Source organism: Sesamum indicum, linkage group LG9, assembly GCF_000512975.1.
Source record: "Sesamum indicum cultivar Zhongzhi No. 13 linkage group LG9, S_indicum_v1.0, whole genome shotgun sequence".
NCBI lineage: Eukaryota > Viridiplantae > Streptophyta > Magnoliopsida > Lamiales > Pedaliaceae > Sesamum > Sesamum indicum.
The window spans coordinates 4,251,095-4,277,039 of NC_026153.1; the positions used below are offsets into that span (position 1 = coordinate 4,251,095).

The 25,945-nt window shown below is 32.4% G+C and overlaps 5 protein-coding genes and 1 long non-coding RNA gene across 6 annotated transcripts; 4 read left to right on the plus strand and 2 right to left on the minus strand.

Annotated features, from left to right (window-relative positions):
• Nucleotides 834-4,557, plus strand: LOC105170574 (metal tolerance protein 4-like). The gene is made up of 7 exons (XM_011091396.2): nucleotides 834-1,104; nucleotides 1,502-1,671; nucleotides 1,858-2,056; nucleotides 2,674-2,852; nucleotides 2,925-3,075; nucleotides 3,623-3,753; nucleotides 3,877-4,557. The coding sequence occupies exons 1-7, from the start codon at nucleotides 873-875 to the stop codon at nucleotides 4,054-4,056; spliced, it is 1,242 nt and encodes a 413-aa protein (XP_011089698.1). The 5' UTR covers nucleotides 834-872; the 3' UTR covers nucleotides 4,057-4,557.
• On the minus strand, nucleotides 7,071-7,772 carry LOC105170573 (dirigent protein 22-like). The gene has a single exon (XM_011091394.2). It carries the CDS (start codon nucleotides 7,733-7,735, stop codon nucleotides 7,166-7,168), a length of 570 nt encoding a protein of 189 aa, XP_011089696.1. The 5' UTR covers nucleotides 7,736-7,772; the 3' UTR covers nucleotides 7,071-7,165.
• On the plus strand, nucleotides 11,477-12,800 carry LOC105170852 (transmembrane protein 45B-like). The gene has a single exon (XM_011091775.2). The coding sequence runs from the start codon at nucleotides 11,585-11,587 to the stop codon at nucleotides 12,542-12,544; it is 960 nt and encodes a 319-aa protein (XP_011090077.1). The 5' UTR covers nucleotides 11,477-11,584; the 3' UTR covers nucleotides 12,545-12,800.
• On the minus strand, nucleotides 15,714-17,923 carry LOC105170572 (40S ribosomal protein S11). Its single transcript, XM_011091393.2, has 6 exons — nucleotides 17,739-17,923; nucleotides 17,582-17,622; nucleotides 17,405-17,505; nucleotides 16,263-16,407; nucleotides 16,096-16,185; nucleotides 15,714-16,010 (listed from the first exon to the last, which is right to left on the minus strand). The coding sequence occupies exons 1-6, from the start codon at nucleotides 17,748-17,750 to the stop codon at nucleotides 15,920-15,922; spliced, it is 480 nt and encodes a 159-aa protein (XP_011089695.1). The 5' UTR covers nucleotides 17,751-17,923; the 3' UTR covers nucleotides 15,714-15,919.
• Nucleotides 20,913-22,694, plus strand: LOC105170571 (protein YLS3). The gene is made up of 3 exons (XM_011091392.2): nucleotides 20,913-21,342; nucleotides 22,004-22,102; nucleotides 22,214-22,694. Exons 1-3 carry the CDS (start codon nucleotides 21,000-21,002, stop codon nucleotides 22,351-22,353), a joined length of 582 nt encoding a protein of 193 aa, XP_011089694.1. The 5' UTR covers nucleotides 20,913-20,999; the 3' UTR covers nucleotides 22,354-22,694.
• LOC110012622 lies at nucleotides 23,376-24,925 on the plus strand. Its single transcript, XR_002287847.1, has 2 exons — nucleotides 23,376-23,916; nucleotides 24,642-24,925. It is a non-coding gene; the product is annotated as an uncharacterized LOC110012622 (long non-coding RNA).

Genomic DNA, 25,945 nt, shown 5'->3' on the forward strand with positions numbered 1-25,945 from the left:
AATTAAATTAGGCTCAACCAACCTATTAGATTAAAATTTCCCATCGAAAATAATAATTTATTTTTTTATGTGATTCCCAAATAAAATATTTACATCATATAATATATCCAGTACATAAAATTAAATTCTACCACTATAACTATCAACCAACAGACAACGACACTTCAAATCAAGCTGTCCTTCTAATAATAATTACAATTATATAGTAAAAAATTATGTTCTAAATTTATTTTTATTAAATACTATTAATTCACTTATTATCTATCTATCTATATTATATGGGGAAGACCCCTTAAATAGTTACCATGACCTCAAAATGCCCTGATTAATTTTATTTCTCCTATCAATATCATATTTTTTTTATTGATAATTTATTATTTACGTACTTTTATCGAAGTTTATTCGTTTTAATCAATTATTTTGTTTATCTTTCTTTTTTTATTTAATTGAATAAATATTATAAAATTTTAATTATGCAGATATATCGAATGTGCTTAAATTGCTAGTATTATTTATTAAATTTGAGGAAATTAGAATAGGAATTTTTAGCTGACGCGAGATATATCGATAAAAATAATTTCAAAAATATTCTTTTTTCTATGCAAAATGACTTTTTTTAAAAATTAAATCAAACATATTCTTTTTTCTATGCAAAATGACTTTTTTAAAAAAAAAAAAAAGCATAAAAAAGTATTTTATTGAAAATTAATAAAAATATTAAATTATTTTTTATTTTTATAAAAAAGAATAATAAAAATTTAAATTATATATACACATGAATCAAGTATAATATGTTTATTAATTAATAATTATTATAAGTGATATATTTAGAAGTTTTTTTTCTCTAGTACAGTGCAGTAGTCTTTCCTATAATGGAGGCAGAGAGTCGGACTTTGGCTGATAATGGTGTAGACGCCAAATCCCCTCTGTTGGAAGGGTGGAAGAGGGGTGGCAGTGGGCGCCGCCGCCGTCTCAGTCGCCGCAACTCTGTGAATTCGCTCCGTAGTGATTTCATTTCCAGGCTGCCGGATAAGGTCCGGTCAGCAGTTGACCCTGAGTCTCCTTCCCATTTTGATCTTTCTAGAGCTCAGGGTTTGAGCAAAGGTGGTTAAAAGCTAGCTCTTTGAGTGTTGTGTGTGTTTCTCTGGGTTTGTTAGTATATGTGTGGCGGTATGTGTATATACTTGTTGTCTGATTCTTGTTCTGTAAAAAAGAAAAGATTCTGATGCTGTTTTGGGGCTTTACAGTTTTGTTGGTTTTGATATGGCAAATTTTCTGTTAAGTTTCTTTTTTTCTTGATTATTACCTCTAAATAAAGATTTCCATGGGAGCATATTCTAGTTCGAGATGTCATTTTGCTTTTATTGTGTTATCTGTTGACAATTTGTAAGAAGCAGTTCATATGTTTGTTGTTGTTAATTATGCTACTGGTTTAGAAGTTGTCTTGCCGTGTTTGGTTATTTGCAACCTGCTTGATTCAGGATTTTTGTTTACTGTGTAGGAGAGGAGGAGTACTATGAAAGACAATTTGCTACCTTAAAATCATTTGAGGAGGTCGACTCCGTGGTGTCGTCTGATGGCTTAGATGAGGAAGATCTAGAGGAGCAAGCACAGCAGGAGAGAGCTATGAGGATCTCCAACTGGGCAAATGTTTTGCTGCTGGCATTTAAGGTCAACTGTTGTTTAGATGACCAGCTGAATGGAATAATATCCATCTTGTTTTGTTGTATTTAGAGAAGACATTAATATTGGTGATTGATGGACAACATAGTAAAATATTTATGTCAGGTCCTTTCTTGAAAAGCCACCAAGTTATCCTTTTCCTGTCTGATTACTGCTACATTTTGTTTGTTTTAGATCTATGCCACGATAAAGAGCGGATCGCTAGCCATTGCTGCGTCGACCCTGGATTCCTTACTTGATCTGATGGCTGGTGGCATACTCTGGTTTACCCACCTCTCAATGAAAAACGTTAACATTTACAAGTATCCTATTGGGAAGTTGAGGGTGCAGCCAGTTGGGATTATCGTCTTTGCAGCTATAATGGCCACTCTTGGTATGTACGTCTGCTTTAAAATCTTTGCCTATGCTTTCCATGGAAGACATTCGACTCATGTACAGTTTATCATTTACCACAACCAAATCATGATGAATTTGTTATGCCAACTTTGCATTTCTATTAACTTCCATAGTTAGGGTAGTCAAATTAGTTGCGTGATACTTCATGGTTTCTACTTGAGCTGTCTATTGCAATTGTTTGGAATTGCATGACGGGTTAGTAAATGTGCACGGAAATTAAGAAGGAAAATCAAATGAGAAACTGCACAAAAGTGACGTGGTTTAGAGATGATATTGCTCTTAAGTTCATTACTGCTCAAATTTTTCTTACTAGGATAGAGTAGATGTACCATTACAGTAAATAACTAACCATCAACTGTATATAATTAGGGCACTTGTACCAATATGTGCATTGCAAATTTGATCCCGGCAGTACAGCGTGTGCCAAAAGGTAAAGAGAAGGAAGATTTGCTTTGATTGAGTAATCTCCCAAGTTTTAGAACTGGAGATGCTTCATTTCCTCCATGGGCAACTGTCCATGAGTGATGAATGAAATTTGCCTTCAACTCTATGGCACTCAAAGAATTAAGAGTTTAACATCCCATTTCCTTTCAGGCTTTCAGGTTTTGGTCCAGGCTGTAGAACAACTAGTTGAAAATAAACATACTGAAAAGATGACTTCAGATCAGTTGGTATGGTTGTACTCAATTATGATAACTGCTACAGTGGTAAAACTTGCTCTGTGGTTTTACTGCAGAAGTTCTGGAAACAACATTGTCCGTGCCTATGCAAAGGTATCTTTCTATCTTTATCGTAAAGTTTCTTCTGAATGCCTAGGTGCTTAACTTCTCTGGTGTTGGGGACAGGACCATTATTTTGATGTAGTGACAAATGTAGTAGGCTTAGTAGCAGCAGTCCTAGGTGATAAGTTCTTCTGGTGGATCGATCCGGCCGGTGCCATCATCCTTGCAGTTTATACAATTACAAATTGGTCTGGTACTGTTCTAGAAAATGCAGGTGCTATTTCTACCTTCATCTTCACATTGTTTTTCATGAAGCTGGAATCAGCAAGAATAAAGCTTTTCCGTAAATAATATAATGACACTAACACCCTCTAAATTATGGTCAAATCACAAAAATCTTACCCCATGCCGCCGATGGTTTTATTACTTTGAGAAGGTGTCAGTGTAATGATAACGTCACTGATAGAGGGTGTTTGTATACCGAAAATATAATGACAGGACAAGTCAGTGTAATAAAACTATTGATTGAGATTGCTTGTGTAATGAAAAAATCATCACCATGAGACAGTGTATATAATAAAAACATCATGATAGGGTGTGTTGTGTAATAAGAGCATCTTCAGTTGTAGTCTGTGAAATTATTTAAACTGCAGGGACAGTTTCTATAGTTTGATCAAAGTTGAGGGAGTATAAATGTGACCATTCCTAAATATCTTTCACTATTAGATAGCCTTAGAGTGCTGAAATGTTATCAAGTGTTCCTATTATGTGCATAAGCTTTGTCTTTTCTCTCACCTAAGTTCATTTTTCATCTTATTCAGTGTCGCTAGTTGGACAATCAGCACCTCCCGAAGTATTGCAGAAATTGACGTATCTCGTGATAAGGCACCCTCAGGTCAAGCGTATTGACACAGTCCGTGCTTACACTTTTGGTGTTTTGTATTTTGTCGAGGTTAGTCGTGAAGTAATCTAAATCAGAACGGCATCATTACTCGACTAGCAATATGAGTTTGATGATTTTACTAGTCTTTGGTTTCCCCTTCACATGAGTAAATGTTGATTTTTCTGGCATTAGGTTGATATCGAACTTCCTGAAGATTTGCCCCTAAAAGAAGCTCATACAATAGGCGAGACTCTGCAGATAAAGATCGAAAAACTTACTGAAGTTGAAAGGGCATTTGTTCATCTTGATTATGAATGTGAACACAAACCTGAGCACTCTGTTCTCAGTCGGCTACCAAAGAGCGAACCCTGAGGCTATTCCCTGCAAAACACCCTGCGGCAAACATCTTTACTCGCAATTGTATATATGAGGTTCAACACAATTGTCTCTTGATAATATATAGAAAAGGGTGTATGTGATCTCAGTTTCGACAGATTTGTGTGTTATAATTGTAATAAGCTCGCTTTTCATCCCACCTTTTGTCATGACATGTTCTTTCATACTGCAGGAAACTTGTATGCAGACTCTTTGTAATTTACAGTAATAAAATGGAAGAGTGAATTCTGATTCACATTTGGAAATAATGCATGTTAAGGATTACTCTCTCTCTCTCTCTCTCTCTCTTACAGGGGAAAATATTAAAGATTTCGGTAGATTCGTACACATTACATATTGTATTTATCGTCTAAACAAGGGAAACCACCGTTCTTGTAAGGAACTATGATGGGCGATCATGAACATAAGAAACACTAGCAGAACGGCCACCCCAAACGGCGAGCCTCCAACCCTATGAAGCGAGTCCTTTTCCGGCAAGCTCAGGGCAAAAGGGAAACGCTCCCGGTCATCGGCCAGCCAGTGGACCGTGAGCAGAAGAAGCACAGGAAACACCATGAGACTCAGCTTGAGCTGGTCCATCAAGTCCCCGAACATGTAGTCATAGTTTATGTACCAAGTGAAGATCAAGAAGAGGAAGATTATGGTTAGGAAGAAAACAAAGTGGATTGGGAGTGAGAGGTATTGGAAGAATTCATGGTAGGAAGAGTTGTAGTGTCTAGCCATTCTTGAGGAGTTGAGGCTGAGAATATGGGAAGGATGAGGCATTATTTATAGGGAGTTTTATTGGAGGAGAGAAAAGGCAAGAGGGGTATTGGAAATATTCTTGAAGGCAAAAGTTGTTAAAAGACAACATGGATCAGTCTTATATTATTAAATATCGAGAAACGTTAATTAATGACTGACACTTTCAATATCAAATGTGAATTCAGTAGTGGTCTCCATGGTCTGAATTTGATCCAACTCGCTCTATATTAACTAAGATGTTACATGTTTTGCAGAAACAGCTTCTTCTTCTACACCACTTTTATGGATCATTATATCCTCCAAAAACTTTGTGGGTTTTTCCAAACTTTGGTCCCTACAGGCCAATTAGCACATGCCACGTGGAACCGACCATACACAACATTCCTGGGGATGAGAAGAATATTTTGTAGAAAAAAAGTTTTAGAGTATAGTGAGGGCAAAGTGGAATATTATTATCTGGACACCAAAATAAAAATTAAAAAAAAAAAGAGGACTATAGAGAGGAATTTATGTCCTTTTCTCCTTGGCAAAGCTTTATTCTTTATTTTTGCTTTTTCACATTACTTTTACTAAAATAGAATAAAGTAAATATTTCGGATATTTGAAGTGTTAATTCCTTGTAATGCATTAATATCTACATGAATTTTTAATTATTTAATTTTTTCTTAATAATAAATTTTTCAAAAGATTTTGATTGGCGTTATTTGGTCAGAATTGTGCATACATATAACAGATATATATTAATAAAAAAAAATTAAATGAGCACTTAAAGAATGTTATAAAACCATAGGACAAGGGTGTTTTTGTAATTAAGCTAATTGAAAAAATATACTTTAACTTAGTTTCCACCATCCAATCATTGTCTGTTTTGTATATGTTTGAGTTGGGTTTAATTAATTAAATAAAGGGTTTTATATATATATAGACATCCTAAAGTTAAGACTAATTACATAAATATTTCATATTTTTTATAATATTATATGTGCATTTCTTGAGGAGGTGTTAGTGCAGTTACCCAAGACGTGTTCGTGTAAAGTTTCACTCAAGGGATATATTTGTAATTTTACAAATGACATGTAATGTTTCTATAATTAGGTCTAACCTCAGAAAATATTAATGTAAGTTACCCTTAAATAAAAGCAAACTATTTTTTTTAATTAATGAAAATAATAAGTTGCGATAAATTTAAGGTAAACGAGATCCCTTTAAAATTGTGTCTAATTATATAAATATTTTCATGTTCTTTGTAAAATTATAGGTACACCCGTCAAGAGGTGTTAGTGTAAAATATCTTAAGGGGTATTCGTATAAAATTTCACAACTCAATAGGATCGGACTGCACTTACAATTACATATATTTATAATTTTATAAAAAATAAAAAATATTTGTATAATTAAACCTAATTTTAGAATAATACTATAAGTTACTCATAATTTTAAGACTTTTATAGGTAGAAGACTCGATCCAAACTCGACAGGTTAGATCCACTCAACCCTTTTTATAATTTTTAAAATATAAAAACAAATTTCTAAATATAATTCTAAAAAGATAATACCATTATTTTTTTTATAAATATGAGAAGATTATATTTATTATAAATTTATACGTCCTTGCTTTAGTTTTCGAAATGTTAAAAACTGCAGATATATTTGTTACTTTCATGTATAACAAAATATGAGATATATATTTATATATATAATAGATTTAAAAGTAACATCCGATAATGTAATAAATCGGATTAAATTCCAAGAAACTAAAACCCCACGTCCACACAAAGAATGATTTATATATAATTTCAATAAGAATTATAAAAATAAAAGATTTAATATACTTTCAAAACTAACCCAAACAAAACATATTTAATTGGAATAATTACATCGACACTCCTTAATCAATAGTTTATTTTCATAAATCATCCCTATTCTTTAAAAAATTTATAACACACCTACCAAATAATCAACATCACTTACACAACCATCTCTATTTTTTTTAATAAAAAAAAATTACAAATACACTCTCAAAAATATTAAATTTATTACTATCGCTGGCTTTTTGCTATCATATATAATTTTTATAATTACATAAAAGACGAGGAGGTGATGTATGTAAAATAATTGCATACTACTGATAGATCCGAGAGGTACGTGAATGTTCAATCAAAAGAAATGGACCCAATATTCTAGCAATAATAATCAGCATTTGTCTACCCCAAAAGTCCAACCATATCATAATCAACTAAAGTCCAATCATAATCAAGTACGATAAAATATTGCATAATATTGTACTTACCTACCCCACATCAATTATTCTCTCATTGAAAATTTTCTAAAGAGAAATTAATCAATAATGCATCACATAAACATTATACTCAACCGTCGCATCTCCCGTCTTAATATCAAACATATGCGTCCGTGCCTGAACGTAGCCACGAGCGAATCGGAAAAGCCCGCTTCCTCCAATCACCGGCATCTCCCGCACCTCATTCAAAACGGCGTTCCTCCCTAACACCGTGATCGTGCTGCCGTTGTACTTCCCCTCGATGAACACGAAGTTCATGGTCATTAATAGGCCAAGCTCTTCTTGCGACGCAAGTGCGTAAAACCCTTGGGCCTTTCCGACGAGTTTGGAGCTCAGTTCAGGCCCTACGGTTAGTGGGTTGTCAATCATGTTCACTGTTCCGAATCCATTACGAGTGGACGAGTTGACGATTCGAACTGATGTTGGGTCCCGACCACTTATAATGTCGTGCCAGTACACACGAAAATGGCTGAGTTTTTCCTTGACGGGCTTTGATTGATTGAGTTCCACCAAAAAATCATCGGCATCGCCGGTGGCTTGGTAGAGGACGGAGGCGAGGAGGATGGAGATGACGAGAGTGGTAAAGAATGAATTGGGAAGAGTAGTAGCCATGGTTTTCTTGTAAGAAATATTTGTTTTGGTGCTCAATATATATATATATATATATAGTAAGAGCGGTAGATAGGTCTCAATATATATATATATATATATAGTAAGAGCGGTAGATAGGTCATGTTAGGACATGTTTCGTTTTGCTTTAGACCATAATGATTACAAAGTTCAAAGTGGGGTAATCATACCAATCTATAATTATCAAATCGTACGAGATTTCTTTTTTGATTGTTCTCTTTTGCACGCTACATTTTATTTATAGCAATAATGACTGACGTTATGTCTCGATATTGAAAATAAGGTGAAAAGAGCGTTTATGTTTTATAATTTTTATTTTTTGAAAAAAGAGAAAATTTTCGTTTTATAATTTTGGTTTTGAATTTATTCTGATTTTTTTATCTTTGACAATTTAGATTTAGTCTTTTATCTATCAAGTTTGCGTAGATTAGGTCCTTTAGCCTAATATATGACTATTTTGCCTTTTTTAATAATAAAGGCTAATAATCCATCTTAATGCTCTAAGTGCAATATAAATAAATATTTTTTCAATAAATTTAAACTCTTATACCATTCTAGGCGAGCATTAGCTACAAGATGCAAAATGAATGGATATATATGGACTAAAATTGCTCTTAAAAAGTTGTGTGGGGGTAAAATTATCCGAAATTGAGTCAAATGACTAAAATTAAAAAATTTTGAAAGTTATCAGACTAAAACTAAAACTAAAACGAGTAAATTTAAAGGGCTAAACAAATAATTTTCTCTTATATTTTTAAACAGTTTAAATTAAATTGATATAAACAAAAAGTTATAAGCAACTTTCTACCAACTTTTACAACTCATCAATAAAATTCTAAGTATTAGTTGTTTTTTGGAACACTCCAACTTCTATTATTTTACTTTTTCACTTTTAACCTTTGTCTGAAAACAATAAAAAATTTTACTACTATTAAACTTACAATATTTTTTATAATTTATTCTCACCGTAAAATAAAAGTTACTGCAAACATTTGGGTGGAAAAGAAGAAACATTAGGAAGGGAGAAGATGTGATGGTCGGGGAAAGTGAAAACAAAATTGGTGTATACTCCAAGCATTTTCCTTTACAAACGTGAGTCCACCTGAACCACATTTTAGCCTGTGCTGGACAGACCTTTGTTCTGGATTTCCGGACAGGAAAGCGGACCTCGTCAGCACAGCTTTGCCTCAACCACAAAATTTTGACCCAAATCGCATTTATTTAAATTTAAATTAATTATATAACAAATATAATATACTAGTTATTATGTAATTTTTGTACAGTTTAATGAAAGTGATTAATATAATAAATTTATTAGACTTGCTATGGAATTTATTTAGTACGCTCAAACCAGGTTTAATTTTCCGCCTTAATATGTATAAAAAAACTTACATGCAAAATTATTCTTAAATTTTGAATTTGTTACTGATGCTTAATTACCACATTTTCAGCGCAATAAATTTGTAATAGCGAAAAAATATAGTTTTGCTTCATCAGTTGGGCTTGGGGTAGGCCCAAATCCTCTTTTTGATGTCTAGGCCTGTTGGGCTAATCAATTTCTATGAGCGTTCTCTTTGTTTAGGGGCCGAACCATAAACATTATGTATCCAAACCTACAAAAACCACTAGCCCATGTACATATGACAGGAGAAAGGACTTTGTTTCAGAGTAAACGGGAAATTTTTTACCCAAATTAGGTTCGATGGAAACTAATCAATTACAAAATAAGTGTGATGTATTTACTGTGCGAATGATCATTTTTTTATGAACTGTACACCAACTATAAAACAAAGATATTACACTTGCTATATAATTGATTCAGGTTTGATCGGACTCAATCTAAATTAGAATTCTCCGTAACTTTAGGAATGAGAATAGAACGGGTCTGGGGTGGATTCGATTAGACCTTAGAGACTCGTTCCGCTTAATTTATATAAGACCCGAAGTTCTATGTTTCCAAACATGACCCGCCCCTCCTCTAGTATGGGTTGGATTTCGCTCAGTCTTGATTAGAGTCCGAACCTGACGGGTCTGACAAGCAAAATCAAAACCCGATAATTTGAATCTAAACCCATTTTGAATGGCGATATTCTACCCGTCTCATTTATCATCCTTAAATACATACTAAATAAATTTTTTAAAAATATTTTATACATTTTAAAACTGCTGAATTTTATGCTGCATAGATAAATACATAAAAACTATTAATACTGTATAATAAGAATATATTGGTACAGTAAATATGAAGTATATAAATTAAGATATGATAGTTGGATATTTTAATCAAAAGTAGCTAATTTTAGTTAAATTAAGAAAAAATAATATGAAAATATATTAGTAGTAACATCTCCAAGGCATTGATGAAAAGAAATGGACCCAAAATGATCTTGCAATGTTTAATCAGTTCCCTCCATCGACGAGCAGGGTGAATTTCTATTAAAAAAAATTAAAATAAAAAAATAAAAAAAAAAATCAATAGGAACAATAGCCCATCTTTTTCCGATGAGGAAGATGACCTTCGACGAAAGAAAGAAATTGAAATCATAAAAACTAAAAATATACAGGACCAAAATATTATTCGAAAAAGTTCAAGAAATGTAAATAATAAATGACATAAATGACGAGACAAATCATTATTATTAAATAATTTCATTACACATATAATTACACACTCATAAGCCATCCATTTATCTCGCACATAAAAATAAACGAAACCCAAAATTTAAATTTTATCATAAGTAACAATAGGAAGAAAATGTTGCATAATAATTTAAGTAGCCCATGCACATAATTATTGTTAATTATGAAAAATTCCTAATCAACACTAGAAAATTAATCAATAATTAACGCATCACTCAAATATAATACTCAACCATTTTTATATCAAACATTACTTATTTGATTTATTCAATTTAAAAATAAGAGATCAAAAGCAATAAAAGGGCTCACATGAAATGAAAACAAGTACATATCAAGTAGTGATAAGTACTAATGGACACTATTTATTTAATAATGCAAGTTGTAGGAGGCATATAAATAAATATATATATATATATATATTAATTATTGATGATACTCTTATTAATTATTTATATATAAAATTAATTCTTTAAATATTATCTTTAATTAAGTAAAGTGATCTATGCACATACGCAACTAAGATTCTTTATTTTATAAGAAATATTTCTAATCAATTCAAAAATTATTAAGAAATTGTTGAATGTTATCGCAATTTATACATAAAATAAATAACATGAAAGATGCTTTAATTCCCACTATGCAAAGAAGATTTGTGTATTTATACGAATAAGTAGGCGATGGTTTACACACTCCAACATAGCAAAAATAATACTATCATAATGAACTATAGAAAAATAAAAACTTATATCAATATATGACATCAATTGTGTCCAAGTTCTCCCAATCCCTTTTCAGACAAGACTTGTTTGGAGTCAAAGAAAGGCTTATGACTTATTTTCAAGAATTCCAACTCATACCAATTAGCCCCCTTTGTTGGTCTCTAGAATACATAACTGCACACTTCATCTCACATGTAAACATTTTGTTCTTGGTCAACTCTTCTTAGGCTTATTCCCCAAGCCTCCCTACAAAACCAAGAAAATCACGAGTAAAACCCTTCAACTTTTCAAACTTTCAACCCTCTTAGAACCCTCTAGACCTAATAAAAATTTCATAAATTCCCATATATAAAACCCCCCATCCATTTCCCTCTCCATTTCACGCCCAACAACCCCCCACCCCACCAAAAGCACACAAATTAAGCCAAACAAGTAGCACACAATTTCTTGCAAGCTCCAAGAACATAACAATATGGGCACTCTTGTAGGGCATGTGGCACCTGGATTTGGCGTCTTGATCATTGGATTATGGCACCTATTCAACCACATCAAACTTCATGCCCTCCACCCAAAAACCTACACCTCCTCACCATGGTTTCCCACTTCAAGAATCAAATATTTGGAGCTCTACTTGATCATGCTAGGTTGCTCCATCTCCATATCCATGGAGCTCTTCATCGGGCCGGACCGGCACCAACCCCTCGACCCTGATGGCACCATCCCTTCTAACCATCTCCATAACTTTGAACACTCCAATATTTCCTTGACTTTCTTCGTCTATGCTATCTTTTCAATCTTGCTCGATAGACTTGCCACGTCAGCACAATATGGGCTGACATGTTTACTTGGGGCAGTGGCGTTCGGCCAACAACTCCTCCTCTTCCACCTCCACTCCGCCGATCACATGGGGGTGGAGGGCCAATACCATTGGCTACTCCAAATTGCAATATTCATATCACTTGCCACTACCCTTTTAGGCATTGGTTATCCCAAGAGCTTCTTGAATAGCTTTGTGAGGTCAATTAGCATAGTGTTCCAAGGAGTTTGGCTTATGGTCATGGGGTTCATGTTATGGACCCCAACCCTAATCCCTAAGGGTTGCTTCATGAACTTGGAGGAAGGCCATAAAGTGGTCCGGTGCCACGGGGAAGACGCCCTAGAACGTGCCAAATCACTAGTGAACATTCAATTCAGCTGGTACGTCATAGTCATGATGATTTTTTCTATAACGTTTTATCTAGTTATGATCAAATTACACCCTGAAAAAGTCGAGTACGAATCTCTGACAAAATTTGAGTCACAAGACCAAGAAAGCGACGACGACGATGTTGAAGCCCAAAAGAAGGGCAATAATATTGAGAAGATAGGGGATCAGGGTAGGAGGTTTCTCCAAATTGGGAAGACAATTGGTCCTATGGACATAGAGAGGTAGAAGGTCAACATTAGTGGAAGTTGTAGATTAATTTGGCTAAGTATATGTGTAAAGAATAGTAAAGGTTGTAGGGTTAAGTGGGTGTACACTTTGTTTGGTTTTGACTAAGCCTACAATTGTTGTTGGCTTGGTTAATTAAGTGAAAATCCTCATGCAAAAAGAGAACAAGTGTGGTGTGTATAGTTTGGTTTTTATATGTAGCATTTGTGAATGTATGTACACTAAAAACAAAAGTGATTCTTGATTTTTTAATGAATATGTTTCTATTACATTTTGTTTGCTCTTTATTTGATTATATATGTTGTAATTAATTAATGGTTGCTTGTCAATTTTGGTTTGATATGATTTGATTTTTCAATCATCATACGTGTCTTGGAAATTTGCATCATATGCTAAGAATTAATAGTATCACATATTTTTTAATAATTAAATAATACATATTACACCTATAGTTTCAACACAATATTACCTTTATTTTCTGAAATAAGAAGTTCTTTTATTACTTTTAATCTAAATAAGTGGAGATGAAATTTCAAGTTTAGACTCTAGAAGAGGACATTAGGAATTTAGTTTGGATCAGCTTTGAATATAGTTCAAACGAATTTTATTGTAGGTGGCGGCGGAGGAAGGTGGTGGCGCCGCCGAGCACCCAAAGCCTCCTCGCCGTGAACTCTAAAAATATTATTGTAAGTAGATACGAAACGTGAAAGTGACCCGAATTGAAAAGTATGACATCAATGCCCCGCAGCCCTTAATTAAACTTATTTAGTAGATATAATTATGTAGATTGGTCCCTTTAGCTCATATTCAAAAATATTGGTATTATGGGCATAGATGAACGAATTAATTCTATAAGAAATTAAATAGCTATTTAATCATATTCCTAACCTGAATGTATATATATGTACAAAAAATAGGGTTAGTTAGAGGAGGTGGTTGAATCGACTTACGTAAGTAAATTTGAATTTTTTAGTCGTAAATACCTAATATTTTTAAGTATAATCAAAATTCAATTGGACATTAATTATTAGCAGTATGTACTTATTTGGGTTGTTTGGCCACATTTTTAATAATTATTTTGTGGATTAAGTTCACGTGAATTATATTTTGATAAAAGTTATAATTTGTAGTTTTTAATCCCACCTTAATTATCTTTTACTGAGTTTCTCATTAAATAATTTTTGAATTCTTTTATTAATCTTAAGAATGAAGTTGAATTTCAAATTTAACTAGAATCTACATTTTACATAATTTATTATAAAATTATAAATTCATATAATTCAATCACTTTTTCTTTAAATTAGTTATTTTAGAATCAATTCTCTAATAATCAATCATAACATCGTCAAGTCAATTGGATTCCGTCTCTCGCATAGCTTGCATATATACCAATTATGTCCCACATGAAAAGATTAATTAAATTTTTAAGTGTTTCATAAAAAATCATACAATTTAAAGTTTAAAAATAAAAATAGGAGGGAATAATTAAGAAAAGAAGATTATTTATATATATTATTTAATATATAAATTCACTTGGCACTTGGAATGTGCTCGTTTATCCAGCGAAATATAATAATATTTTATTTTATTTTATCCTCTTATAAAAAGTTGCAAATAATAAATAGCATTTTGCTGAAAGAATACATCTTTTTAGAAAAAACTTTTTAAAGTTGCTTTCCAGAAATATTTTCTAAAAGTTTGTAATTTTTGGATTAAAGAGGTATAATTGCATATATGCATATTTTCTGAAAATGCATTTAAATGTCTATATATAGATGAAATCAAATGCTAGATTTTACACCTCAATATTCATAAGTTCTTTCACTTTATTTTTTATTTATTTAGTTGTTCATGAAAGAATGCTTCCGGAATTGTTGTTCGACAAGTCTCAATTGGTATTGTCGTATTCTAGCATTGAGTTTATTGAACTCGACAACAACACTATAATAAGGACAAATTTCATTCTAAAAATAGCAAAATCATGCTTCCAAACCTTTTCAAAATACGTAGATGTATTTGCCCGACAACATCTACTCACGATAACTTCAAATAGAACTTGTTTTTAAGCAAATTCGCGAGTTGTAGCTATATAAAATACTTTTATCACAAATTTAAATTTTTTACTTTTGTTTGGGATGTTTCGAAATAAAACTTAATATATTGTCTATTTGTTTACAATAATAATAATAATAATAATATGAGCCTTTGTTAGTAAGGATAATACAATTATGAGTTGGATTTGAGCTCACCCAATTAAAATGGACTCCACAAGCTAATATTATTATAATCATCACTCAATAAAATATGATGATCATGACAAAAATTCGATTCCTTGTACGAAACGACAAAATAAATATTTATGAAATGCCGTAACTATTACGCACGAATAAAAGTTGTATAATTGACCCTTTTTTCTCAATGAAGTTTTGTATAATGAATTAATAGTTAGACATAATACTATATATTACATAAATAATTACGTTTGGATGAGAATCTTGTAGGAAGTTGGTTTGATTATCAGTCCAAAGTTGAGGATTTGAAGTTGGCTTTTTCTTGAGTGAGAAGGGATTACATGAAAGTTATTTTTTCCTTTTTTTTTAAATGGTTACATAAATGTTCCTACCAGATTTATAATAAAAAATATTTTTACTTTTTTAATGAATTAGTTACATTTACATCATGAATTCAATTTTATAATAGACCAATAACTACTATTAAAGTAGACTAATACCCACATATTGAAAGGACTCAAACCCATGACCTCTTGATTGTGGGATCTCAACTTCAACAACCACGTTATTTCTCTATATTGCCATTACTATTCTATATTATTCCACATATTTTAAAACTTTCAAATGTTTCAATTCTATAGGATATTACTGTATATAAATATACATTCATATGCGTGTGTATATATATATATATATATATATATTTCTCTTCTGGTAAATATACATTCATATGCGTGTGTATATATATATATATATATATATATTTCTCTTCTGGTGGAAGAAACTGAAATATTGACACATATACCACATACATACATCATAAATTAATAAAAAGCACGAGTAATAATAGTCGGACTCTGGATTCTTGAAAATTTCAACTACAGAAATAATGAATTTCAAACATAGGTTATATACTTAAATAATGCACCATCCTATTCTTCTTGAAATAAAACGTCATATTGATATTGAATTTCTGAAGGTTCAAAGTCAGCATAAGTAGGCAAAAATCCAAAATTTTAAGCCCTCAAGGCTCAAGCTAAGTGAGAGCACTCTCAAATGAATCAAATAAAAGTCTAGAAATAATCTACCAATAACCTATTCAACATATGCCAAGAAGATTAGAGTTCAGATAGCCTATTATCACTCACATCCCCGTAAATGCCTTCTTTCCACGGCTTGACGAGCCGGCTGGGATCACTTTGAGAACATTAAACCTCACCGTTTTGGACAAGGGCCTGCCAAGTGACAAAGAGAGCTGTCAAAAATAAATTCCGTAATGTTACCAATTATGGTGAGGGATAACAAAGTTTTGTTACTAGCCTGCATTGACCGATGATAACATGGTCGCCCTCTTTCACACGGAAGCAAGGGGAAATGTGTGCTGGAATATTTGAATGCCTCTTTTCGTATCTAAAGAACACCGAAAATCTCAATCAAAACACGAAACAAAGAGCATAATGGAAAATTTATGAAAGGTCTTTTGATACCTTTGGTACTTCTTTACCCAATGCAAGTAGTTTCGTCGAACAATGATAGTTCTCATCATCTTAGCACTGTGACAGGTCCCAGCAAGGATACGGCCTCTGATGGAGACATTGCCAGTGAATGGGCATTTCTTGTCAATGTATGTGCCTGGACAAAGATAAACCCGACATCCGTCAGAGAGAAATCAGATACAACAACAATATATAACAAAAACGATCTGATGAATTACAGATCTATACTTCTATATGATGGAGGAGCAAAATTCTGTTTCTTCAGATTTTATAAGTGTATATATTAGCATCTATACACCTCAATTATATTAATAGTAATGCATTAAATGGTCAGCATTTCATGACTGTGCTAGAACTCTACAACCATGCATATCAAGCTTCTTTCAGAAATACATGTTATGCATCCAATAGAATTGATGCATCAAACATCATTGGTAACTAATCAAGCTTTATCTTGTCCAGAAGTGAATAAAAAATTATTGTACGCATCAAATAATATTTCACCTATCCAAGAGTAAAACAAAAACCTAAGAGTGGAGCGACAGTAAGAGGTATGGGTGCTACTTATGAAACAGAGCAACTGAGGGTTCTATACAGAGGTTCCAGGCTAGCTAGAGAGTTGGTGCAAAGTGGGAATGAGGAAGTGATGATGAGAGGACATATATCTAACATATTCTCTATTCATGGCAGTTGGAATGAAAATCAACAGTACCATCTTTAGAGTATATATTTTAAGATAATAACACAGATGTTGAGATCCAAGAAATCATAATACTGCCCCATCCCAACATGGAAGCTCCCATTCAAAAAGTTTTAAATGAAAGTCAAAAAACATAAAACATTTGTGTAACTTTACTCTTACAGATCGGAGAGTTAGTGGTATCAAATTACTAGAGAACTTTCACATTGGCGCATATGGCTTGTTTCTTAGTCACTGTAATAAAATCACAGATGACAGAAGCGCATCGATCCATAAGACACTATTCAATTAACTCATATTTTTACAACTCAAATCCCTATTGATGTTCCAAAGGACAAACGCAGAAAAACAAGAGAGTGAATATGCAAAGCATCATAACATCAGATCAAGCCAGCATAACACAGACAAGGAAATAAATTAATAAAACTCAGACCTTCAACGGCCTCGCGGGGTGTTTTGAACCCCAATCCGATGCTCTTCCAGTAGCGGTTGCCTCCCTTTCCTGGAGCTTTACCCTTCCCCGACTTCTTCGAGCTGAAAAAAACCCCCAAATTCCCACCTAAAAACACAAAATTCACGGATCTATAGATAAATCAATATAAAGTCTTACCAAAGGAACACCTTCGGCTGCTTCAAGAACGCCTTCTCCGTCTGCAAAACAACGACAATAACAACTCCGTAAATCAATTAACTCTTCGTCCGCCAACCCACACACATCACATATATATATACGCACTCATAAAAAGCAGAGTTTGATAGGGTTTTACCTGTTCGGCCATGGTCGCCGGCAATGGAGCTCAGATGAGAATGTGAAGATGCAGGAAAGTGGCGGCAGTTGTTCTAGTTCTTTTGATTGTAACGATTTTCTTTCAAAAGAGAACTGGAAATCGAGATCCTTTGTTCAGGATTAGGGTTTAGGTTGGCCCAAAACTCTGTCTGGACACAATTAGTATTCCTAATGAGGATTAGTGCGTTTTCGCTTTTCGGTATTATAGCAATTAAAATTAATTAATCTAAAAATAGGATAAATAGATGGATTTTAAAATAACAATTTTACCGTCTATATTTTTTAAAACAAAATAATTTACTTTCCTAAAAAAGAAAAAATTACTTCATTTTAAAAAATACAAGGGGGTAAATTATTATTTTAAAAAATATAGGGATGTAAATTGTTAATTTTTTTTCATAGAAAAATAATATGCATATTTATAATATCATAGGAGTGTAAATTGTATTTTTCTCTTAAATAAAGGGTCATTTTATCCTCAATTTTGAATCTACAAAATCACTTTGCCCCCTTGTACTATAAGAATAGTATCAAAACGACCCTTCTATTATTAAAATTTTCAAACACCCCCCTTAATTTTGAAGTTTCATCCTAAGTGGATAAAAACATCCTCATGCCTTTGACATAATAAGGTGTTTCTATTGATAAATTGATGAAAAATGACATGATACCATTGGATCGAGTAAATTGTTATTTTTTGATATAATTTGTATTTAAACATTTTTAATATATTTTAATTAATAGTACACGTTGGTTTAATTCTTAATTATAAAAAAGTAACGAATTGTTACCTAACTTTTGAATAAAAATAATATATACGTATAAGTTCATGCTGGTCAAATATCAATATAGATATATTATTAATTTTTTTATTAATGCAATAATTATTTCCAGTCATATAATTTAATATTTTGAATTTATATTTTTCTAATGAATATAATATCAATAGCAATTTTATTTTTATTTAACTATAATAATATATTATTAAGTATGAAGTATTTTTTTTTAATTCAATTGAATCGATAATATGAGTGATCCAATAATTTGTTCGAATTTCAAAACGTTGTGTTTCATATCAGATAATGTCGTTGCGTGAAGCCATCTGTCTTCTTTTTGGGTGGGTAGGCAATTCACTCTTTTCCTCATTCGTCCCATCAGCTCTGACTGTTCCGCCCGCCCATCCCCACTGCTCGCCCTTACCCTGCCGGTGCCTTCTATCCTTCGCTCCCGTCATTTGCGCCTCTCCCCTCCTTTGCATTTAATACTTCCATTTGCGTCACCATTCTTTAGTTTTTATTTCATTTTTTCACTCTTATACCAATTTATGTCACTCCAATAATAATTTATTGTCTCGTGATTTTAAAAAATTTAATTATTAAAAGACAGAAAAGCCCTTCATTAAGGGTATAATGATTATTTCATCAAGATCCGCGTAAAAGATCACGGGTTGGGTAACTAGATAACTACAGTGGGATTAAACCCACAAGTCGTAGCATTTTTTTGATCAAAACATGGTTTTATGAAATTTAATCCGATAAGTTATTAAAAGAAAAAAAAATTGTATTTGTATTAAATGAAATTAAGTCTTAATATAAATTTTTATTCTGTGTGTTTGCAGATACAAAATTCTATTTAACATTATGTTTGAATCGATAAATTTAAATTTAAAAAATATTATATACAACCTTAATATTTAAAGTGAACTTAAAGCCTACTATGATCAAATAAAATTAAAGGACTTTGGAATTATAGAAAATAAATTTATTATTTCTAAATTTCAAGATTTTCAATTCAAAGTTGACCTAAAAAGGACTAAAATGCACCTAATTTTTTGGTCCCATGACATACACAAGCTGGCAAAGATTAATGTCATTAATTACACAACCTCCAAAGTATGCAGGACCATTAAAATATTAAATATCTATAAATCATGCTCATGCATGCATGAGAAAATTCTAGTTGAATGCCATTTTCAGTCTCTCAATCATTTGGCAATCACTCAAGGGATAATATAAAATTATAATTTCATATCTTGTCACTTTTTACACCTTTATGCAATTAATTATATATCTTGAAATCGAAAAAATTATATTTTTTCGTCCCATAATTTAAATTTGAAATATTTTTAATTTTATCATTTATAAAAATTTTAAAAATAGACCCATAATTTATCAGAAAACTGATTTTCAGTCTTTCTGCCAACTTTTGTTGGGAAAATTGACGAAAAAATTCACTTGCAAGTCATGTCGTCATTATTTTTTAGAATTGGGGGAATAGCCACATGACTTGTATATGGCTTTTTCCGTTAATTTTCTAATCAAAATTGGTACATAGGAGGACTGAAAATAAAAGTATTTTAAAGTTATGAGATTATTTTCAAGAATTTCATAAGTAATGGCACTAATTAAAAGTATACAAATATTAAGTTACGAGACAAATTTATAATTTTTCCCAAATCAAATCATATAATGCAGTGTTTGGATTGCTGGATCTGGATATAAGGATTTCAAATCTATAAAACTTGCTTGGATAATTTACATCACAAAGATTACCAATCCCTAAACTTTGAATTGTATTTTATTTTGTGGCAATGTAATGATATTCAAATTCATTTGATACAGGGTCATTTGAATTCCTAATTTTATATAATCTATTCAAATCCAAATCTTGCTATCTAAATGCAGCTTAAAGATTATGGAGTAATCAGATTTTAAAAAATAAATCAAATGCGATCGATTTATAAGTTTTTACTCGATTCTTTAAATATAACGAATTAAGTTATGCACATTTTTCGATCCCTCTTGGACTCAAAGTCAATTTAATTAACAAAACACCAATAAAATACATATAGAGAACTAAACTACATGCATTCGAGATCTTAATTTTGATATGAAAACGTTATGTATTACGAATACTGATATATAATTTAAAATAAATAATTAATCGCATAACAAATAGAGTAACGTATATGTAGAATGAATTAAATTCAACTGAATTTGATTGGAACTAGAAACTTACTGCGTGAGAGATGGCCTTAATTAGCTAAGTGGTGCTGCAAGTGCAACCACAAACCCTATATAGAATTTATTTCCCCAACTCCCCCCCACCCCCACCCCACCTCTCATTCTCACTTATTTATCACACTCCCATTCATCTATGTCACTGCAAAAGCATATAACCCATAGCCCATAGATCTCCTCCAAACCCTCTCTCTCTCTCTCTCTCTCATTCTTGCAAGAACATGTTGTCCAAGAATATGTTCATGGGACTTACGATCTCATACATTCTAGTACTGCTGTTTGGGCTTACATCATGCGACGTAGAGAAAGATAAAGAAAAGTGTACAAATCAGCTGATAGGGTTAGCAACCTGCCTGCCCTATGTGAGCGGGGAGTCCAAATTCCCCCCAATGGACTGCTGCACCGGCTTCAAGGAGGTGCTGCAGAAGAGCAAAGAGTGCTTGTGCTTGTTGGTTAAGGATAGAAATGACCCCAGCCTCGGCTTCAAGATCAATGCCACTCTCGCCCTCAGTCTCCCCAGTAAGTGTAACGCCCCCGTCAACCAGAGCATCACTGACTGTCCAGGCAAGTATTACTTAACGTGCGCGTGTTAGATAAGTCTGTTAGATATCTTATGGTTCCGAGCAACCGTGGTCGGTCCACTTTAAAAATTTATTTTTGGATAAATTATTTTTCTAAAGCTATTACAATTACTCACTTACCCTCATTCTTTTGGAATTTTCAGAACTTTATTATATATTTGGAAACTTTTTGGGATCTTCATGTTTTATATTTAAAGGGGAGATTTTGTAATTCTAAAAAAATGAGGGACATAGTGAGTAATTGTGGTAATTTTAGGTCGTTGTAATTAATTATATAGTTATGGCGGAACAACCAACATTTTGTGCCCACCTCCCTCCCCTTGCTGGCGACATATGATTCTTCTTACATCAACTGTTTTGGCACCAAATCATATTGAATATCACGTGAATTCCGAGAGCAGTATTATGTTGACGTGGCATGATTCCATTATTGGATAGGAAACTGATAATATTTTCAAATGTTTCTTGTTGGCCCCTTATTTAAGCATAAATCTCTTTTTCACCCCCTAAAATAGAAAAATATTTTTTTTTGCCCAATTCTATGCATTGCAGTACTTGTACACTTGTAGTCTTTTGTTGTACTTTTTTTTCATTTCTACATATGCTTATGAACTCAAATATGCATGTTTGACAATTTGGCCCAGCTGTCCTTCATCTGCCACCAAATTCACCAGATGCTAAGGTTTTTGAGGATTTTGCAAACAGTGGCAAGAAAAGCAATGCTACTGCCCCACCTGCTGCTGGTAAGAAATTCGGCATTATTATTATTATTAAATAATTCAACTCCTTTTTTATTTGTCTAGTTAGTATACTTATTTTTTCTATATTTTCCATAATTATATTTTAAATTGAAGAAAATTCGTCGACTGAGATGCCACCGGCTAATCCAAAGAGCGACGGAGGAAAAAGCAAGAGTCGGCTCGGGGTCGAAATGGTTTCATGGCTATCGCTAGCTATGGTTGCATGCAGTTCATATCTTGCACAATACCTCTGATGCGTAACAAAAAATTCAAATTTTTTTGTTGCGTTTCGATTTTCTTAATTACGAATAACAATGCTCTGTTTGGACTTTGAATTTGGTGAGGAGAAAAAATAGAAAAGTTTCGAGAAATTGCAATGTACTTATATTATAAGATGAGGATAGTGTAATGTTTTTTCCTCATTAAAGTTGAAGGCCAAACATGGTGTACGCAGGTCTAGGATGTCTAATGAAATAGAAAAAAGTTGTATTTAGGGCAATCAACGCTTTTGTAAGCTACAACTGTGTTCATATGCTTGTATTTGTGTATTATGTGGTTATATATTCCTAATTAATCTAAGTTAATTTCCCCATTACATTATTTTTTTCAGCAAACGGATTACAGACTACATCGTCACTTTCAATTATTATTAATATATATATATATATATATATCATTTTTTCGTCTAAATAACAAATGAAGAAGTTACGGGGCTGTTAGTCCAACACGTGTTTGAACTAACAATCCTATGACTTCTCTATTAATTATTTGAGGAAAAAGTCACGTGTTGATTGAAAATGAAAAAAATTTTAACTTATGAGATGCAATATGAAAAAATCATAATAAATGAGATTAAATTTTGCGATTTTTCTACAACATAATAATATTATAAATTGGTACCAAATTTGATGAAAAAAATGAATTATTTATTGTTTGAATAAATCAATTACAATCGTTAATAGTAAATATTTATATCTAAGAACAACCAATAATAACAATGACTATCATATATTAATCATTAATATCAGATAATTATATATAATCAACAACTAATATTAAAACATAATAACATTCTACATATTGGTGGAGTTCGAACCCCATGACTCTAAAATTATACGTTTTTATTTTTCAACTTTACCAATTGAGCCAGATCTCGTTAGCTTTAACAACTAATTTGACGGTTTAATCAAATGTGCAGACTTTTATAAATTTTAAGGACCAAAAATCATATCTAATGGACGTTAGGGACCTAAAACAAATAAATAACTGTATAAAGCACAAAGAATGTAATTTGCCGACCAGTTGTACAATCCTCCGAAGCTACGCATCAATGGCTTCCCCTCCAAAGGTACAACTCTCTCTAGCACTGATCTCCCTGTTCTTCCTCTCGTCAGCCCACGTCTCTGTTTCAACGGCTGATGTGCATGACCTCCTCCCGCTGTACCACCTTCCGAAGGGTCTCCTTCCCCGAGAAATCAAATCTTATTCCCTCTCCAACACCGACAATTCCTTCACCATCGAACTCAGTTCAAACCCTTGTTATGTCAGATTCGATGGTCAGCTTGTCTACTATGACAAGATCATTAAAGGGAAGTTGGGACAAGGTACAGTGACGGACGTTTCAGGGATTCAGGCCAAGAAATTGTTCATTTGGGTGTCTGTAACGGGGATTGATGTGGATGAGAAGAACGATATGATTGAATTTCATGTGGGTGCTCTATCCGAGAAGCTGCCTGCTAAAGATTTTCAGGATGTTCATAGTTGCAAGGCTAAAGGACTTCGAGAGCCCTTTTCATTTCTTGAAGCGTTAATTTGAGGTAAAATTCGGTTGCTTTATGCAATTATTGCCGTGAATTGAGTCTTTTTAGCAGTTGTAGTATGATCTGTGTATGTATGACTAGATTTGTTGTGTTCTTGAGATGTTGATTGCTTTGCAATTGCGGTTTCCTTGTAGATTGTAGATTAGTTTGGTATTAAGACTTAATCATTGATCATAGATTTTGAAGAGAGATAATAGAAATCTTGGCTTGTTGACTAGTATGCGATGTCAAGATCATTAAGACGCTACGGATCCCAATTGACATCAACCATAACTTCATTTATTGCTTCTTCAAAAATGCAGTTTCATCTGCAAAACATGTAGAATTTCGATTTCTCAATGTATTGGTAATCTTGGTTTCTTGACTGGTATTGAATGTTGAAATGTTGAAATTGGCCATAGTTATGGGATTTTGTGTGTCTGATGGTTGACATAAGAGAAAGTTGAATGTTGATTTTGCTATGTTTTAGCATTCTTGCTATTTACGTATTTTCGATATAGAGTAGCTAGGATAGAATCATGTGTTCATTCTAGGATCCAGGATTTTCATCTAAGAATGGAGCTACGAAGCGGCCCATTTTTCGCTAGGTATAGATGTTGGGTCTTGTTGTGGCAACAACACTTTGATGATCATTCTGGGGTTCAGGAATTTCATGTAAGAAATGCATTATGATATATAGTATCTGATCTTCACTTGAATCTATGCTTTGGTTTTCTCTGCAGATCCAAGCCGCATCACAGATGCTGTCAAGCTACTCATGTAAAGTGAAGCCTAGGTTCGTTGATGCTCATACCGTGATAGCATTGGGGATCTGGTTTTAACTTGCACCACTGTGATTATGCTGTAATGGAGCCGTTGTATCAAAACTATGAGAGGGGGTGTTGATGTTCCTACATCAGATCCTATTGTATTGCAATATCTTGATTTTCACCAACTTCTGATGTCTATAATCTCAAACTTGTTTTCCCATTGTGCCATGTGAAAAATAATCCATCTCACCAGTGAACATGTTCTTGATTATCAAGATTTTGAATCACTGCCCAACTTCTGCAGACAAGAACGCTGTCAGTGCCTTAACTCCTGACCATAACCCTAGATTTTGTGAATTTGACCCCTAATATTTGTAAATTTACAAAAAGATCCCCCAAAATGTTCCTATATTTACACAGGCCTTACCTAAATTCGTACTTTTTTTCTCGAGATTGAATATTTTGAACTTGTGTTAAATTTATAAAGTCTCAACGGCCTCTTGGGGCTTTTTTTTTTAAATCTCTCTCTTATTCTTTTCCTTTTCACACTATTTTTTTTATTTGTTTAATTTTGTCGTACCTTATCCTTATCTCACTTCTTTTATCGAAGATTTTATTTTTTCTATTTTTTGTTTTTAATTATTTTATTCTTTATTTCACTTATTGTAAATTAATAAAAAGTTAGATAATTAAAAAAAATTATTTCATAGCAAATATTTATAATTTAAAATTTAAAAAATCAAGCACGTGAATTGAGGGTGCAAATGGAGTTAGTAACAATTATGATGCAGCATATTAAGGCGAGGCTAATATTATTTTTGAATAAAGTTTTAAGAAAAAGTGATCATTCATAAAGAATATTAAGTTTGATTTGGATGAAAAGATTTTGATCTAAAAAAGAGGGTTTGTTTGAGTATAAGATTTTAAATGAAAAAGAATTTGATATCAATTAATATTCCACTGCACATATATTTAAAAAATTATTATGGTTTTCTAACTATCATTAGTACAAGATTTAAAAAATTTGTATATTATAAAACATTTATAAAGAATTGTAATATATTCTTCTTGTTGTAATAATAATAGTAATAATGATGATTACATCGTCATCTACTAACTACAAAATCGAATTAGATTGTTAAAATGTATTTTTTTTAGTCTAAGACCAATCCAATTTACTCTTAGCTCGCTAATAACTCTGCAGTTTGAGTGGTCTGACGGTTTTGTTGAACACCCCTACTTTAAGCTAAAATCTCATAGAAAGTTTGTACAAATTA